At 42.8% G+C, this 16966-nt stretch overlaps 1 protein-coding gene and 1 long non-coding RNA gene across 5 annotated transcripts in view; one reads left to right on the top strand and one right to left on the bottom strand.

Moving 5' to 3' along the window:
* Positions 1-14399, top strand: part of LOC102451684 (uncharacterized) — a 42742-nt gene extending 28343 nt beyond the window's left edge. For both annotated transcript variants that reach the window (XR_012902858.2, XR_012902857.2), the window contains exons 3-4: positions 13010-13171; positions 13679-14399. This is a non-coding gene — a long non-coding RNA (uncharacterized LOC102451684). The remainder of the gene's footprint in view (positions 1-13009; positions 13172-13678) is intronic.
* Positions 1-16966, bottom strand: part of TTC27 (tetratricopeptide repeat domain 27) — a 174329-nt gene that overhangs the window by 45705 nt on the left and 111658 nt on the right. For all 3 annotated transcript variants that reach the window (XM_006131309.5, XM_006131310.5, XM_025188780.3), the window contains 2 exons: positions 15709-15831; positions 4572-4799 (listed from right to left, as the gene is read on the bottom strand). In XM_006131309.5, the coding sequence (XP_006131371.3) occupies positions 4572-4799; positions 15709-15831 (351 nt within the window). The remainder of the gene's footprint in view (positions 1-4571; positions 4800-15708; positions 15832-16966) is intronic.

Genomic DNA, 16966 nt, shown 5'->3' with positions numbered 1-16966 from the left:
AATAACTTCAGTGGAAATTATTCAATTTATTTTAGTCTCACTTGTAAAAAAAAGTACTGTTGAAATTCAAGTTTATCTTACTGAATAATTGTCATCACATGTAATAAAGTTTAAAGTAGAGCAACTGTCACTGGCAATGCATTGTTTTATTTTCCCTGCTAAAATCAAGTGAAAGAAACAAGGTTATGGAGCATGAACCCAAATCTTGGAGCAAGGGTGCAGATGCTTTCTATTTTTGGGAGGGTGGGGGCAAGAGGGACAGCAGATGAGGCAAGAGAGGTATCAAAAAGAAAACTAGCTACATCTAAGAAAAAAATATATTAAATTGCTGAAAATGTCAATTAATTCCACTGTAGTAGTATAGGAACGCTTTACTATAAAATGTACTATCTTCTTTGGATCCCAGGTAACATTTTTCACTCACCTACTTTCAGCCAAAGTACTACAGATTAGATAGATCTAACAATCCTTTCCAAATGAGCCACAGGTTCAGTTTTAACAATGATCTTCTAGTGTCTCTCAAAGTCTCAGGCTGGAAAGTGAACTATTTAAAGTTACTATCGCCATTCTATCCGTGTACTTTTACTCAGATTTTTTTTTAAATTTGCTTGTAGGTCTTCATACTTATATTTCCTGGCACAATGACATGAATACATTTCTTTCTTTTTCTTTTCAGGTAACTTTTAAAAACAAACAAATCCTCAGGCAGAAACAGTTATCCTAAGCAGTTAAGTGCTTTGATTACTACAAAGTGGTAATTATCTTGTGGATTAAAATAATCAGGGCCTATTAATCTTTTTCTTCAAGTTATCAATCAACTCTTGCAATACTCTACCTTTCTCTGTGCTAAGTATTTTCAAAGTCACTTATTTATTTCCTACATCTTTGATGTACCTCACATTTCTAATTTTCAAAAACCTCATCCACACAGGAGGAGGATTTGTTGGTAGGTGACACATCAGGTTGTTGGATGTCTGGTCATCAGTAATCTGCCCTTCCTCTGCCTCAAGATCTTCTGTTGGAGGTGGTGAAGGGCATTGGTGAGCATATGTGAGCAGATCTTTGAGCTGATGTTAGGAGTCCCGTTGACCTTTGTTGTGGAGGAGCCCAATGGCGGTATGGGGACCAGCAGGATTGATGCTGAGGATGGTACAACCAATCTGGATGCCATTGGGCATGGTGAGAATACCATGGTCAATGTACATCATAAGATGTGTGGGCTCATGTTGGGGAGGAGTGTTGAGAAAACACTCCTACCATCATCATGGTAGTCCCTACAATGAGATAAAGTAGGTTATCGAGATGAGAGAGGGGAGCCTCGTATTGATGGGGGGGAGCAAGAGCGATGTCTTGATACAATCTCATAAGGAGACCTGACTTTCGGTTCTGAGTCTGGCACAGTATGCATTGCAGTATGGTCTTGTCTGCCTGCTGAGGAATGGTGTTAGCTTAGTGCGATATCGAGATTCTCAGTGCTGGTAGTGCAGACTCTGGCTTTGGTGTGCGAGGCAAAGGTCTGGTGAATTTTGACCTAGCCTTCCTCCGTGCCAGGGTAATGGTCAATGCCAGAGGCGCCTGGAGTACTGGCAGTGCCAAGGACGTGTCCGAGTCTTGGGTTCCTGATCTTCTCAGTGCCAGGATAGTTGGTGTTGCATTCTATTAACATCGCGATTTGGGTTCTGTGACTGATGCCGCATGGAGTCTTTCAGTACCTGACATGCCTGGCTTATCTCCTGTGCTAATTCATGGCGGGAGCGAACAAGGTGGAGAGGTTTTTCTCTTTGACTGAGGCTTAGGTGCGGGAGAGCTTGACGGGTTCCTCAGAGGGGAAGAAGCCTCAGAACGATTAGTGCCTTCCTTGTTTGACTGATGCTTGAGTGCTTTGTCAAACAACATACACTGTCTCAGCTCTCTATCATTGCAAGCCCTGGCTGTGAGGCTGCGGCAATGAATGCATTTCTGGGAGACATAAGTCTCATCCAGACAGCGAATATAGTCAGCATGGCTGTCAGACACAGGCATGGGGTCCCAGCATTTCTTACATTTATTTAAACCGAGAGAACCCAGCATTTTGTCGCTCAATCATAGAATCATAGAATAATAGGACTGGAAGGGACCTCAAGAGGTCATCGAGTCCAGCCCCCCGCCCTCAAGGCAGGACCAAGCTCCACCTACACCATCCCTGACAGATGTCTATCTAACCTGTTCTTAAATATCTCCAGAGAGGGAGATTCCACCACCTCCCTTGGCAATTTATTCCAATATTTGACCACCCTGACAGTTAGGAATTTTTTCCTAATGTCCAATCTAAACCTCCCCTGCTGAACTTTAAGCCCATTACTCCTTGTCCTGTCCTCAGAAACCAAGAGGAACAAATTTTCTCCTTCCTCCTTGTGACACCCTTTTAGATATTTGAAAACCGCTATCATGTCCCCCCTTAATCTTCTTTTTTCCAAACTAAATGGTCTTTTCCTTAGTTGTCCTAGTCTTTCTTTCTCTCAGAAGGCCTGAAGTGGTCTGACGCTCACTGCACGTTGCCCATGAAGGACTGCGCAACAGCTAACTATGACTTCTAATTATTTACAAGAAACTCTTTTTTGGTAGTTTGTTTGTTTGTTTTTGAACTATTAAAAGAAAAACATGGGGAACAAACAGTTAACTAAGTTTCCATCCACAGATAGTAAGAGAAAAAGAGAGAGATTGGAGCTGTGTCTGCAGCCAAGGGTGGCAAGAAGGAATTGAAGGGAGTTGGGCAGGGTGTGCGCAAATTCCAAAGGCACAAATGGAACGCGTTGCTGTCAAGCATGCGTGGCCCATCTAGAAACTGCTAGAAAAGTTTCTGATCTGCAACGTGGAACAAGCCCAACACCAACAGTGGAGCACCCATGGGGACATCACTTGAAGAAACACTCTTGGTTACACAATGACGACAAAGGTACCAGAAATCATAATCTCTAGAATTTAAAGGATTAGATTACTTTACTGCTTGTACCTGTTGGTACCCTCTTTTCTCCAAATGCACAGTACCCTAATTCTCACAACAAATCAAGGCTTTTTTGTTGATGCTCACTCTTCCCTTATTTCTTGTAGGTGGTTTTGGGGAGAAGATTCCAAATTTCCTTCAATCCCCTGGAATCAAGAGATAGATCTTTGACACTTTGAAAGAAAGCTCCATTTTGCTATACCAGACTTTTTCAGCTCATCTGCTTGGTGCGGGGTTCTCAGCTACAAACTTGTTTCTGGATCTTACCTGGACACACAGATCAGATGACATTCTATTTTCCTGCTACTACTTTACTTTGTGGAACCTTCTCCCTTTCTGTACTATCTCACGCAGACTGTGTTGCTAGGAGAGCCCTGCATGCTCAGTGACATTTCTTATCTGTTTTCTGTTTATTGTCAAACTGCAAGATCTCTTCACAAAGGACCAGAATGGGGTTAGCTACTACACAGGGGGAGGGATAAGCCATTGAAGTGCCACCCTTTCTTTCTGCTGTCATAGTCAAAATTCCTCAAACTCACCCAAGGGCAAAAACTGTATTGGCCTAGAACCACTTGCCAGCCAAGAGACGTGCAGAAGTCACAAGTCCAAGACAAGTTATGGGGTATGAACCGTGGGTGTGTCTCCCATGTTTGTTCAAGAACTCTAGCAGTCCTCTGTGAGGCACAATGCCTGCTGGAAAGTATGGACATAGGTTTTTAATGGACAAAACCCTTTTTCGAAAACTACGGTCTTCCTAAAAAAAGGAGGTTTATGCAGTTTTTTGAAAAAGGGGTTTTCCCTGAAAAAAAACCCCAAACAAACAAAAAACCGTGTGCAGACTTTCACTTTTGAAAAACCCGCTTTCGAAAAAGTGATTGGAAGATATGCAAATTTGCACCAAATTTGCATATCTCCTTTAAAAAAAACAACGGCATCTAGACATGCCCTAAGTCTGAAACATTTAGTGGCAACCATAAGCCTGTCACTTTCCAAAATAATAGTAAACTGCAGCAGAAACTGTTTCTTTAGTAGGTAAATACTTCTATGTCCCTAGTCAATACTGAGAAATAATTATTACATGAATTCATGAATATACAGTTCATTACTGTATCAACTGCATTTTAATGCAATTAGCCAGGATAGTCCAGAGATTTGTTTCCAACTCATTTGAGCAATCCAATTATTCTATATTAAGACAACTCCAGTTCTTTGGTTTTCCCTTGATCTAGTTCCTACCAGTCGTGTTTGTACCATTCTCTACTGAAAATGGCTATCTGGTTTAGTTTCATTTGCAGGGTCTTGGCATTTTGGGGGACAGAGGGGATGCAACAAGCACAGTCTTAATTTAATCACAAGACCTGCATAGGAGGCTTGTACATGTCTATTCCCCCATTATGCTGCTTCTAGACAGAGCTTTAGTCTCTCCCATGAAGTTGAGCAATATTTAACACATTAATAAAGTGCAAACTGTTATTCTGATCATTTACAAACACAGTTAACATGCTTTTAAATTTTGAAAACTACATTTAAAAACACAATTTAATTAAAATGCGAACTTTAAAAACCATATTTGTTTTTGTTTCCCAACCTGCATAGGATTAATCTTCACTGAGCGTTCAAAGCACTCCACACATTGTCTGAACTCTTTGTTGCGAAGATAAAGGAGTCCCTTGGAGCGTTGGGCCCGGGCACTGCGATGCTTCGATAACTCCCAAGCCTTGTCATAGTAGAGGTGATCTTTAAGAACATCACCAAGCAAACAATATAATCCTGGTGTTTCCTTTTTTTCTAGCTCTTGCCTCAAGATGTCTTCTGCCTATTATATAAACAAAAAGCAAAAGAGCCCCTTAAGAGAATCCATATCAGTCTAGCCATATATTACCATTTTCTCACAGATTTTTCACACTGGTGGTTTCTCGCACAATCTAAGAAAAAGACAAGAAATCTGAAAAACAAACAGTATCTTAAGCATAGTCTGTGTCAGAGAAATCCTTGGAAAAAATGGTCCATAAGTTTTTACATTTTGTAAAACCCACAGACAAACATTTTAGTGCTGTTATTAAAATTCTGTTCATGCCTGCATGAACTTTAAGGTATGATTTACTTATGTTAAATCCTAAAGCCATATTTATTTTTATGCACCTTCAGTGCAGTAAAAGGAGTCGTTTCAGAGATGATTTTTTCCACATTATTTTTCAAAGTCGTCAAGGTGAAATGTAAACTTACATTTTCAAGCAGAGGAGTACATGAAAAGGGGAATTCTTCCCCAGTAAGATTTTGAAACTTGGTACAACCCAGAAGCATCTCTGTGTCAAAATGGGATTTTACTTCTTAATATTGGGGGGGGAGGGGGGGTAAATCAGTACATCAAAGCTGCACATAACTGTTCTCCATTTCATATTTCAACTGCATCTTCTACCCAACAAGCAAATACCAAATCTGGAAATTCAATCTTTAGCTCCTACATGGTAGCATACTGCCACTACTATTAGGCTACTGAGCAGGCCCTTCCTGCTCTTTTTTTCTCCACTGTCTGAATCCCTCATTAAGTGTCCTCAATGCTTATTCCATTTCCTGATCTCTAATTTGCCCTTCTGGAGGCAGTGCTTCCAACATGTTACGTTATTTCTCCATTTCCTCTTGACTGTCACTGCTGTTGTTCTACAAAATGAACAAATAAAAACCATATTTTAATCTAAATGTAGGAGATAAAAATTACTCAAATAAGTAACATTTAAAATGCAAGTTTCAGAGAAACTGCAGGCTTTTGGAAGAGAGATTACATGCTACAGTACCCACAAGATCTGTTAAAACTGAGCTGTTAGCAATACCTTTTATAACTCTGCCTAATTCTCCTCAGTGGAAGGTCACCGTCTGTTTCTAACGTCAAGGTTTAAAAAAGACACTTATGCCTCCTTTGTTTCACTAATAAATAGACAGTTGTCTGTCAACAGCAGCAGTCCAGCCAGAATTTTACCATTCCTAAATGTAACCTCAACACATAACACACAGATATTAGCAGCATCATACATACTTAAACTCAGCATATGCTCTCTATTTGAAAGGATCGGTTTAAGATTATGGCTGAGTCCAACAAATCCTACCACAGAGCCAAGGTTGAGCTCTATAATTATTGAGTTTATTAAGGTTGAGTTTATTATTAATCACGCTCCCCTGAAGTATGTCATTCCATCTACCTATATAAGAACAACCATACTGGGTCAGACCAAAGGTCCATCCAGCCCAGTATCCTGTCTTCTGAGAGTGGCCAATGCCAGATGCCCCGGAGGAAGTGAACAGAACGGGTAATCATCATCCTGTCATCCATTTCCAGCTTCTGACAAACAGAGGCGAGAGACACCATTTCTACCCATCCTGGCTAATAGCCATTGATGGACTTAACCTCCATGACTTTATCTAGTTCTTTTTTTTAACCCTGTTAAAGTCCTGGTCTTCACAACATTATACCTATAGAAACTACACTGCTGATCTTTATGTAGGAATGATTCTTTCCTCTTCTGTTTTAATCAAACCTTCTCCACCCTCAGATAATCTCTACAGAATTCGATCAGAAAAAGTGGCTACTATGAGTTCTGTCCCTCTCAGTCTTGAGCATACAGGTTAATCTTGGACCATTAATAGAATTCAAAGAGCCCTTTCAAGAACTTGTAAAAGAAAGAGTACTTTCAAGGATTTCCCTTTGAGATATTTTCTCTCTAGTATATTAAGACGACATTCTTACTGTCATCTACAATAAGTAAAGATTTAGCAAAACGTAACCATCTACAAATAAGGAAGGCCATATGGAGAAAGGAATTGTTTAGGGTTGTATAGGAACATAATTGGAAACTAGTTTCAAATTAAGAAGCAAAAAATTGTAGGCTGAGTCTCAGGAGAAACTGCTGATCAGTAGTGGAATAGTTTTCCAAGGGAAGCTGTGAAATCTGTTAGAGACATTTACAATTAGACTGTACAAATGATGTGAAAAATATTCCTTCGTAAAGAACCCTGACCTGGCAGAGAAAAGGACTAGATAACAGTTTTGCTCCCATCTCTAACTTTTATGACTGTGGTTAAATGGATAAATATTGACAACAGATCTCAAAGATAAATTAAAATAGTTGCAGTCATAGCAGGTAGCATCAAAGTACAGGCCTTTAAAAAAAAAAAAGACAGACAAATTCTGCTGTGACTAGCAGCTAGGAGGTGAAAGGGGAATTGCATGCTGCTCCCTTACTTCATCCTGTGTAAGACACTCCCCAAAACAGTCTCTGTATCATAGTGCCTAGTACTGTTATACACTACATAAACAGGCCAGCCATTCGCTAATTACTTTTTACATTTAAGTATGCAAAAACAGTATGTTCTGGCTTCAGTTTACAGGGATTCATTGCCAACATAAATATTTCAGCTAGCAGATAAAGCAGAGTAATTAAATATAAAATGCTTCAGCTGTTCACCTTCCATATACATTATGCAGTTGGTTTTTCATTCTCTTTGTTCCTCTATTCCGCATAGGTCTAATGAAACTTATCAACACAAAATTTCAGATCTGTGTGGATTTTTAAAAAATTATTCTTTTGATCGGTCATATAATTCTGGATAATACTTTAAATCAAGGTTTCCTATTATGCTGTGCATTTTTATTAAGAGCAAAATTCCTCTCTTATAGTCTTGTAACAGATATAAAGAAATATGCTGCTCTTTGATGGGAACTGTGGTTCAGTAGAAAGAAAAATATTGGAAGCAAAATCCTTCACATGGATCTGAGAGGTGGTTTTCTCTTGCTGAGACCATAATTTAAATCGATGAAAAGTAATCGCTATGTGTTTCATTTCACGATTCATTTCACAATTTTAAATTTTTAAAGGTGACTTGAAATGTTACATAATTATCAATTACATCTAAATAAAATGAACTTTTGAAAAATATATTTTGAGCATGTCCCCAAACTATAAGCACCAGCAGGGTTCCCTCTAAGCCGTACATTTGTATGGCCAATCAGGAGAGATTCAAATGCTTCCCAGCAGATTAGCAGAGCGCCCATAGCTGGGTTTTGTTTCTATTGGTCATGCACAATCACACATGCCTTGGTGCACATAACATTTATTCTGAACATAGATGGAAAACATCTGTACAGGGATGAAAAAGATTAGGGAACACTGGTCACAAGTTACTTTTCTTAATCTTTAGAAAGCTTCTTACATTTAACTTTAGAAAAAGATTAAATTTTTGTTAAATAAAAACTAAAATTACAGTTTCTTAAATATTGCTGACTTAAGATTTGGTTACAATTACATGACTTGGACAGGAGTGTCTAAGCTGAACTGAAATGAAAGCAAGAGCTCAGTTCACTACACATTTATTTAAAACATGAAGAAAGATATAAGAACAGCAAGCACTGATGTGTTGGGATACTATACAGAAAACAGAATATTAAGTATGCGAAGAGGGAACAACAAAGAACGTTTTGGTAGCTAGAAATGCCCAAATGGGAGGATTAGTTTTTGGTTCTCATTGCATAGACTCCCATGCATCCAGCTTAACAATGTCCCCAAAATAGGCTTCCTACTGTCAAATGTCTGCTCACATCATCTCTCCTTTTTACAGAACCTATTTTCTTTCCATTCACACTCACTCATTTAGTACAGTCTTAAATTATATATATTTTTGTACTTTGGCCTATCTGGTTTTAAATATATCTGACAATGACATTTTCATAATTTCCCTTGGGAATGAATTTGACAGCCTGCTAGAGGTAGTATGACAGAGTGGGTGAAGCATGAGAGTGGGAAAGCGAAACTCCCAAATTGTAATTCCTGTTTTGAAACTGACTGGATGCATACACTTGTCTCAGTTTCTTCATCTAAATAGAGGGAATACTTACCTGTCTCACAAGCCTGTTGTAAAGCATAATAGTAGTAGTTACATTTTCAAAGTATAACGTAAAAGATTATTTTATTAATTTATATACCAGCTTGATGTTGCCTTGAGGAAGCTTTTCCTGACTGATATTCTGGGGGTTGATTCAACCACAGATGGCACCCCGTCGACTCCAGTACTCCACTGGGTTGTGATGAGTAAGGGAAGTAAATGGGAAAGTTTCTTCTGTTGAGCTTCCATAGTGGGGACACTGCGGAAACTTGAGTAAAGATATGTCAACTCCAGCTACAATGGTCACATAGCTGGAGTTGCTTATCTTAAGTCAACCTTCTCCCTTAGTGTAGACCTGGTCTAACTGTCCCATCTTTCCCCTCCCCATGTTCCTGTGCTCCATAGCATTTAATGATATTCCTTTTCTGCCACAAACAGCACAGACAGTGTTATAGATGTGCTGATCCAAAAATACATCAGGGAACACAAAGTTGCACAAAACTCTGCCAGAACACATGAAAACTTGTAGACATATATTTTGTGCTATGATCAACACTCTCCAAAACACACATTTCAAGAGCCACGTCTATCACAATATGTGGAATACTTTATCCAGTGCAGTAAATGCCCCAACAACAGTTACATGGCTAAAACTAGACAACCAGTGTGCTCTTGAATGAGCACGCACAGAAAAATGATAAAAGACAAAAGCACCCTAAAACATATGGGTGCATACTTTTCAGAAAGCAACCACTCTATATCTGACCTCTCACTCCTCATTTTTAAAGGAAATCTTCATAACTTCAAAAAATGAGCCTGAGAGTTTAAATTCCAACTTTGTTAGACATTAAACATAATGGACTGAATAGAGACATTGGATTTATGGTTTATTATAACTACCTATAATACACTAACCACCTTATCCCCTACTCCCCTTGCATGGTTGAAGAGTCTTTGAAATGAGTTAACGTCTTAGGCTAAACAAACGGTTCCATTTGGTGTTTAGCTGTAACACTTAGAGCACATTTTCCAGACCTGAAAAAGAGCTCTATGTAAGTGTGAAAGATAGCCTCCATCACCAACAGACGTTCCTCCAATAAAAGATGCTACCTGACCCATCTTGTGTCTGTACTGCATAGGCAGTTAAGACTAAAAGGATAAAAGAGACTTCCCAGCGCTGCTCCCATGCATTAAATAACATTTTAAATATTTTGTGATTTTTCATTCATAGACTTTTCCTGTGGTGACAATGACATGTGGATTGCTGCCTCTGCAGCTGCAAAGCTGGGCTCTGTTCCTGGCTTCCCCCACCACAGGGAGAAGCCAGAGGAAGAAATGTTCTAGGCTCCAGAATGTGAGGAGCCCCCACCCGATTCCAGGATCTTTCCATAGTCTAATAACCCTATTTCCTCCTCTCCCACATTCCTATTGTCTCCCTAAAATAGAAAATGGTCAGGGGGTGGTGGGAGGAACTTCCTATACAGGCTCCCTACAACTCTGTCCAAGGACAGAGCTATGGGGGGAATTCTCCTCATCCAAAGCAGTACCTATTTCATAAGCATCTATTGGCTTGTTACACTGGCACTCTGCAAGGTGTACATTCACAGGTAAATCAAAGACTGGGGAAGGTGGGTGAGGAGCTAGGCTGGCACCTCACTCTCAAATCACATTTCCCACCAAACCTCCACCATCTCCTCTGATGGCTCACCAACCCTGGTGAATCATAGTGGGTTCAATGGCTGGAGCTAATGCAGGAAACAGTGAGGAAGGCGCTCTACTACTACCAGCCCTCATTTACCCTTCTGAACACATACTAAGCAGTGTGTAGGTGGCAAAGCAAAGAGGAAGTAGGGGGTGTAGAGCAACTAGCCAGCTGGCAAAACATGCACTTCTTTGGTGAAAAGGGGAGGAAGGGAAAAAGCAGGTGCAGGGAAGTGCTGGAGGCTAGCGGCCATTATTAGAAGGCTGGGGAATATTTTAAAACCTGATGCATCATTTGAGGATAAAAGGTCAAGGGACCATCAACTTTATAACCATACCCCTTTTCCTTATATTGATGCTCTTAGTGACATTCCCACATGGTATAAATGCAGCTCTTTAGTTTCCAGTAATATTGACAAGCTCAGTCCCCTGTCCTCGGCCTACTTTTTCACCACTTTCATGAAGATTGATGTCTGTTCTCCAATAGACCCATTAGAGCCGTGGTCCCCAACACGGTGCCCGCAGGTGCCATGGAGCCAGCGGGGGCATTTGTGTGCACCCGCCAAGTGCTCACGGCTGGCCTGGCCCCAGGCACGTGGCGCATGCACGGTGCCAGAGCTGGCCCCGGACACATGGCATACGGTGAGCGCCGGCCCCGGGAGCGCCGCGGATTGGCCGCCCGCGCTCTGGGCGCTTGGCGGGGGAGAGCGCCGGGCGCGCGGCGCTTGGCGGGGGAGAGCGCAGGCCCCGGGCGCGCGGCGCTTGGCGGGGGAGAGCGCCGGCCCCGGGCGCGCGGCGCGCGGCGGGGGAGAGCGCCGGCCCCGGGCGCGCGGCGGGGGAGAGCGCCGGCCCCGGGCGCGCGGCGCGCGGCGGGGGAGAGCGCCGGCCCCGGGCGCGCAAGTGTCCCTGCCTCCTGGTGCCCGGCAACCTCACATGGTTGGGGACCACTGCATTAAAGGAATGCAACAATGAAAAAATTGGAATGACAAAATCACAGTAAATATCAACACATTGGGTGTTCACATCATAAATTGCTCTTTTTGTGTAAAAGTCCTGTTTTGTTCCTTGCTTGACACTGTGTTGCTCTTTTGCTGGCTCACTTTATGATACCAGATTCCACTAATTATATTAGATTACGAAACAAACAAGTAAAAGAAACCTTGAAAACAGTTCAGTAAACTTTAGTAAACTCTTGCTCTGAGAAAATTATGCTGTTACTCCTTCAGCTATCATTTAGGATTTTCTCAAGCGTATTAGATCTAACACAACAGTCTAATAAATGCATCAATATCAACTGTAGCTCTACTACGCACATCCACTTCCGGATCACCATTGCTGATGTTTGTAACTATTTCGTCAATCAACAATTCAAAAGTAAGAATGACTCAGATGCTTAATATCCCTCCTCCCTTTAATATTCTCCAGTGTTTGGCCATTTTGTTAGTTTATTCAATGTTTTGATTATTCTAATTTTACAACAGAAATCCTGAGAACCAGGTAGAAAATCTTATCTAACAAAGCTTGCTCTGAGGCTGCTCCATCCACTGACAATATATTACACTAGGAGATTCTCATGCATTTCCACAAATGTTGTAATTGTCTTTTTAATAGGAATATTTCTTGCTGATAAAGCTCTCTATACTCCGCATTTAAATGTTTCTAATTTTGTCATTATGTTCTGCATCTAACTTTGCTTTCAGTACTGTTGCTACTTAGCACTTGAAAAATACAAAATGCTATGAAAGTGCTGTACAAACAATTTTGAAAGCAGTTTCCTGTGTCAGATAATCTGTCTGAATGCCATTTTCATAACTCCCTAAGGGCAGTTTGAGAATTTAACTAGAACAGAATGTGTTTCCAGGAAATGGAAAATATTGACCTCTACTTCTTTACTGTACTGAAAGAGTCCTCATAGTAGCATAGTATCCCCAAGGCACACAATGCATTTGGCAGTGAAACAGAACTGTCAGTTTATAATTACCAAGATCTAGATATTGGCCTAGTATAATTGGGAAAAGTTATGCAAGGCATCATAAATTATAGTTTATTTGTTTTAATTGACAAGTTATAATCTACTATATATTTGAGAGTGTGCTTGTGAGTCTGTTTGTTCAAGAATGCCTCCTAAATGGTGAGAGCTAGGACCACTAAATTTGGTATTGCAACTTCCTCTTACAAGATAAAACAAGGTCAGGGTTTGGATGTGTGAGGAGTGGGATGAATCTTCTCCCTCAACCTTCTGTACTAGACAGAGGAACGCGGCCATCTACAGCACGATGGCTGCCAGCCTAGCCACCAAAGGCCAAATCCGAACACAGGAACAGGTTCGGATGAAAATTAAGGAGCTGCGGCGTGCCTATGCCAGGGTGACAGGGGGCAGCTCCCAAAGAGGGGCAGACCCAGAGAGCTGCCCCTATTTTGACACCCAGGACCGCATCCTATGTCCCCCAGGTGGTCATCAACCCTGGGCAGAGGGCCCTGACCAGGGCATGGAAGAGGAGGAGGAGGAGAGCCAGGAGTTGCAGGAGCCCGCAGGAAGCGTGCTGCGCAGCCAGGACCCCCAAGCCATCTCAGCGGACCTGTCGCCAGTGTCATCCGGGGAGGCAACAACATGTGAGTGCCATCACTGTCCCCTTATGGGGGGGGAGGGGAAGGGAGACCAGAGACCACGCGTGTGGGCCTCGCTGACCATGGATCACGCAGCAACCCGTGCACATGCCGTGCCATCCCATGGCACGTGGCCCCAGCTGGCTGCCACATAGGGGCCTTGGCCTGTTAGCCACATGTGTGTGTGAAGATACATGACATGCTCCTGACCCTGGGGTGGGACACAGCAGGACGCCCTCCCTCCACAAGCCACCTCTACACAGAGGCAGGGGACATCTACGCTCCCATACACCCCCCACATTCCCTTCACACTATATACAGAACAGGGGCATGGGTACAGTCCTGGGGCAACTTTCACTCCCGGGGATAGCAGGACATCCCGAACATGGCCTGTGTGCAAGCACATCGGCTCAGATGGTGTGGAGACTTGTTGTCCTCACCTTGCAGAGTGGGGCTGGACTTCACCCTCCGTGTCCCCACAGAGAACTGACCACTTCTCTTGTTTCTCCACAGTCACACCAGCTGCGAGTGCAGCGTGCACCACACTACATGGGACATCCTCCTGCACCCGAGGACTCCGTAGGTCCACCTGTGCAGTGGAAGGGTACCAGCAGGAGCACCTAGGGGCACTGCAAGCCCTGCACCGCATCCACAACCACTGGGTTCAGGACAACCTGCAGCTCCGGCAGGAGCAGCTTGCCCAGAGCCATGCCATCTGCCAGCACCTACAGACCCTGGTGCAGACCTTGCTGCCTCCTGCCCCTCCAGCCCCTGCTGTCCCCCCGGTTACCGTTCCTCCTCCCACTCCTTCTCCCCCTCCCGCTTCTTCCTCCACACCCCCTCAGGGGACATCAAGGCTCTCGCACCCGTGGTGCTGGGAGACAGTTGGGCCGGTGAAACCCCCAACACTGAGCCCTGAGCTTCTCCTCCTCTTGCCTCCCCCTTCCAGCTCCCTCCTCCCAGGTTTCCCCCTCCCTTCTCCCACCTTCTTTCCCCAGTCTCACCTCAGTTTCATTCCGCACCCCATCCCAGTTTTGTTCAATAAAGAGACTTTGTTGTAATGAACAAGTGTGTCTTTTATTGTACAGCAGGAAGAGGGGTTAGAGAGGGGTAAGTGGAAGGACGTGAGGGAGGAATGAGGCACAAGCCACTAGTGGGGCACACCAGGGAGACTGTTACTGCCTGCAGAATGTGCTGCTAGGCTCGCAACATGTCCAGGAGAAGCACCAGAGTGCCCAGGGGTGGCTCCGGTTTCATGCTGCAGAGTGCTGTGATGTCCTGAGTGAGGGCAAGCAGAGAGAAAAAATACTTTGCTGTCCCCCAGCTAGGTAGGCAGGCAAGCAGGGAAACCTGAGAACTGGATGTCCTGGGGGGGAGGGGGCGATAGCTCTCAGATAGCCTCAGGCAGCAGCCACACAAGCTAACTCCTGACATGATGCCCTGCCAGAACTGGTTCCAGACAACCTTAAATGCGATTCAGCGTCCAATCAGTGTGGATGCACTATTTTGAAATAGCAAAATCCTTGATGTGCTGGCAGGCAAGATGGTGGAGCCCCAGCTCTGTTGGCCACTCTCTTGATGGTACAGCTGCCCCCAAATGAACAGCCCTGCCCCTCTTTTTCCATGTTATGAAAAAATCAGTCCCTTTCCCACCACTTCCTTGTGGCCTTGCTTTAAGTTAGGAGAAGAGGAAACTGCATACCAAATTTGGTGGTCCTAGCTCTTAGCGTTTAGGAGGAGTTCTTGAACAAACAGACTCGCAGACAAACAGACAGACGCACAAATCTCTAAAATATATTAGGGATGTTAAATATTGATTAATTGAATCGACTATTCCAGTGTTTCTCAACCTTTTTTTAAATAAAATACCGCTTTAAAAAAAATAAAAAATTATAAGTACCCCCAGAACCTACAGTTTTCAGACACACAAATGTTTTTTCTACCATTGAAACACATTTGTTTAAACAACTTAATCATAGCCGGGCGGGTGATGACATTTTTGGCTGTGAAACAAACAAAAATAATAAAGCGCTGTAAAACTTAAAACAAAAATTCAGTTTTCTCCAAATTTCAGTGTTGATGTCTCTCCCAGACGTCTCTCCAGTATCCCTAAGCTTACTCATACCACTGGTTTAAAAATCATTGGACTATTCTATAGTCCCTGGGCAGCTCCTGTCTGGGGGAAAAAGGTCTGAGCTCCCGGACCTGGCACAAGCCGAAACTGATCTGGGCTGCCTGCCTATCTGGCTCCTAATACACTTTAAATGCAGAGCCGCAGCAGGGGTAGGTCCACGACCCAGTGCAAACCGGGACAGAGTGGGGCTGCTGCCCAGCCTGCTAAAAAATTGACTGGCAAAGTAAGGGGGAGAGGGTATGTAGTCTATAGCATTTACCTATAAGCTTATTCTTATTAATCAGTTAAACAACTATACTATTACATCCCTAAAATGTATATATAGATAGCGCAACAGAATCTCTACGAGGTATTGTAACATAAATGACAAAATCCAAGAAACTCAGCTCACATAACAAAAATCTCTCACCTTTCCATGCTGTCCTGCTCTTTCATAGCAGATTACTACATCTTCCCACATTTCCAACTTCTCGAAGATTTGTAGAGCTGAACTTGTGCACCCCAGTTCAAAGAGTAAGCTTGCAAGTTGGCGCTAGGAAAGTCAAAATACAAAAATGTTAGATTCAAGTTCATTACCACTTGCAGAAAAGATATTAGAGGCATTTCTAGTCTGAACAAGAATATGAGAAACTTTTTACGCTTTTGAATTTTGCTCATCACTGAGAAGTCATCCTAATAAAAACTACTACATATGGTTTCAAAAATACTTAAAGCAAACTTGTCCACACAATGTAACAATCACCAAAAATAAGTTATGTGAAAAAAAATCAAGAGTGCTTTCTAGAAGGCACACCTGTTCAGTTTGAGCAGCCCTACAGATATGGCTTAAAGGTAAGACTAAGATTTGAAAGCAAAAGCCCTGCAATACAGTATTTAACTTTTAGAAATGAGCAATTCAATTTTAAACTCATCTATTAAGATGTATATTTTCTAGCATTCACCTGCGCGTCTTTCACTAAAGTTCTAGGGTCTATATTTTCTGGAATTTGACATGTATTTATAAATGAATGGCTGTGATAACACCACCATCTCATTACAGCAAGGCTGCGTCTACACTGGCATGAATTTCCGGAACTGCTTAAAACGGAATACTAATCCATTTTCAGTTTTTCCAGAAAAGGAGCGTCTACATTGGCAGGCTGCTTTTCCGGAAAAGCCCTTTCTCCGGAAAAGCGTCTGTGGCCAATGTGAACGCGCTTTTCTGGAAAAGAGCCCCGATCGCCATTTTCGCGATCGGGGCTTTTTTCCAGAAAAGACTACTGGGCTGTCTACACTGGCCCTTTTCCAGAATAAGGACTTAAGTGTTCCAGAATAAGGACTTATGCCTGAGCGGGAGCAGAATAGTTTTTCCAGAATAGCGGCTGATTTTGTACAGTAGAGCGTCGTTGCTTTTCCGGAAATTCAAGGGCCAGTGTAGACAGCTCGCAGCTTATTCCGGAAAAGCGGCTGATTTTCCGGAATAAGTGGCCCAGTGTAGACACAGCCCAATAGTAATTCCGCATAAATGTACAATACAGTAATTCCTCATTTAACACGTGCCCGCTTAACACATTTTTGCGATAGCACGATTTTTTTTTTTAGGGAGCGTTTTTTGAATTACACAACCATCCATGGAATAACACCATCTCCCCAGCCGGCCCATTGCTGGCAGCTACGCGGGGCTTCCC

The sequence above is a fragment of the Pelodiscus sinensis genome, chromosome 3, assembly GCF_052426305.1.
Source record: "Pelodiscus sinensis isolate ZL-2025 chromosome 3, ASM5242630v1, whole genome shotgun sequence".
Classification (NCBI taxonomy): Eukaryota; Metazoa; Chordata; order Testudines; family Trionychidae; genus Pelodiscus; species Pelodiscus sinensis.
Note: the sequence above shows the minus strand (reverse complement) of the source record. Positions and strands in the feature narration are given on the sequence as shown.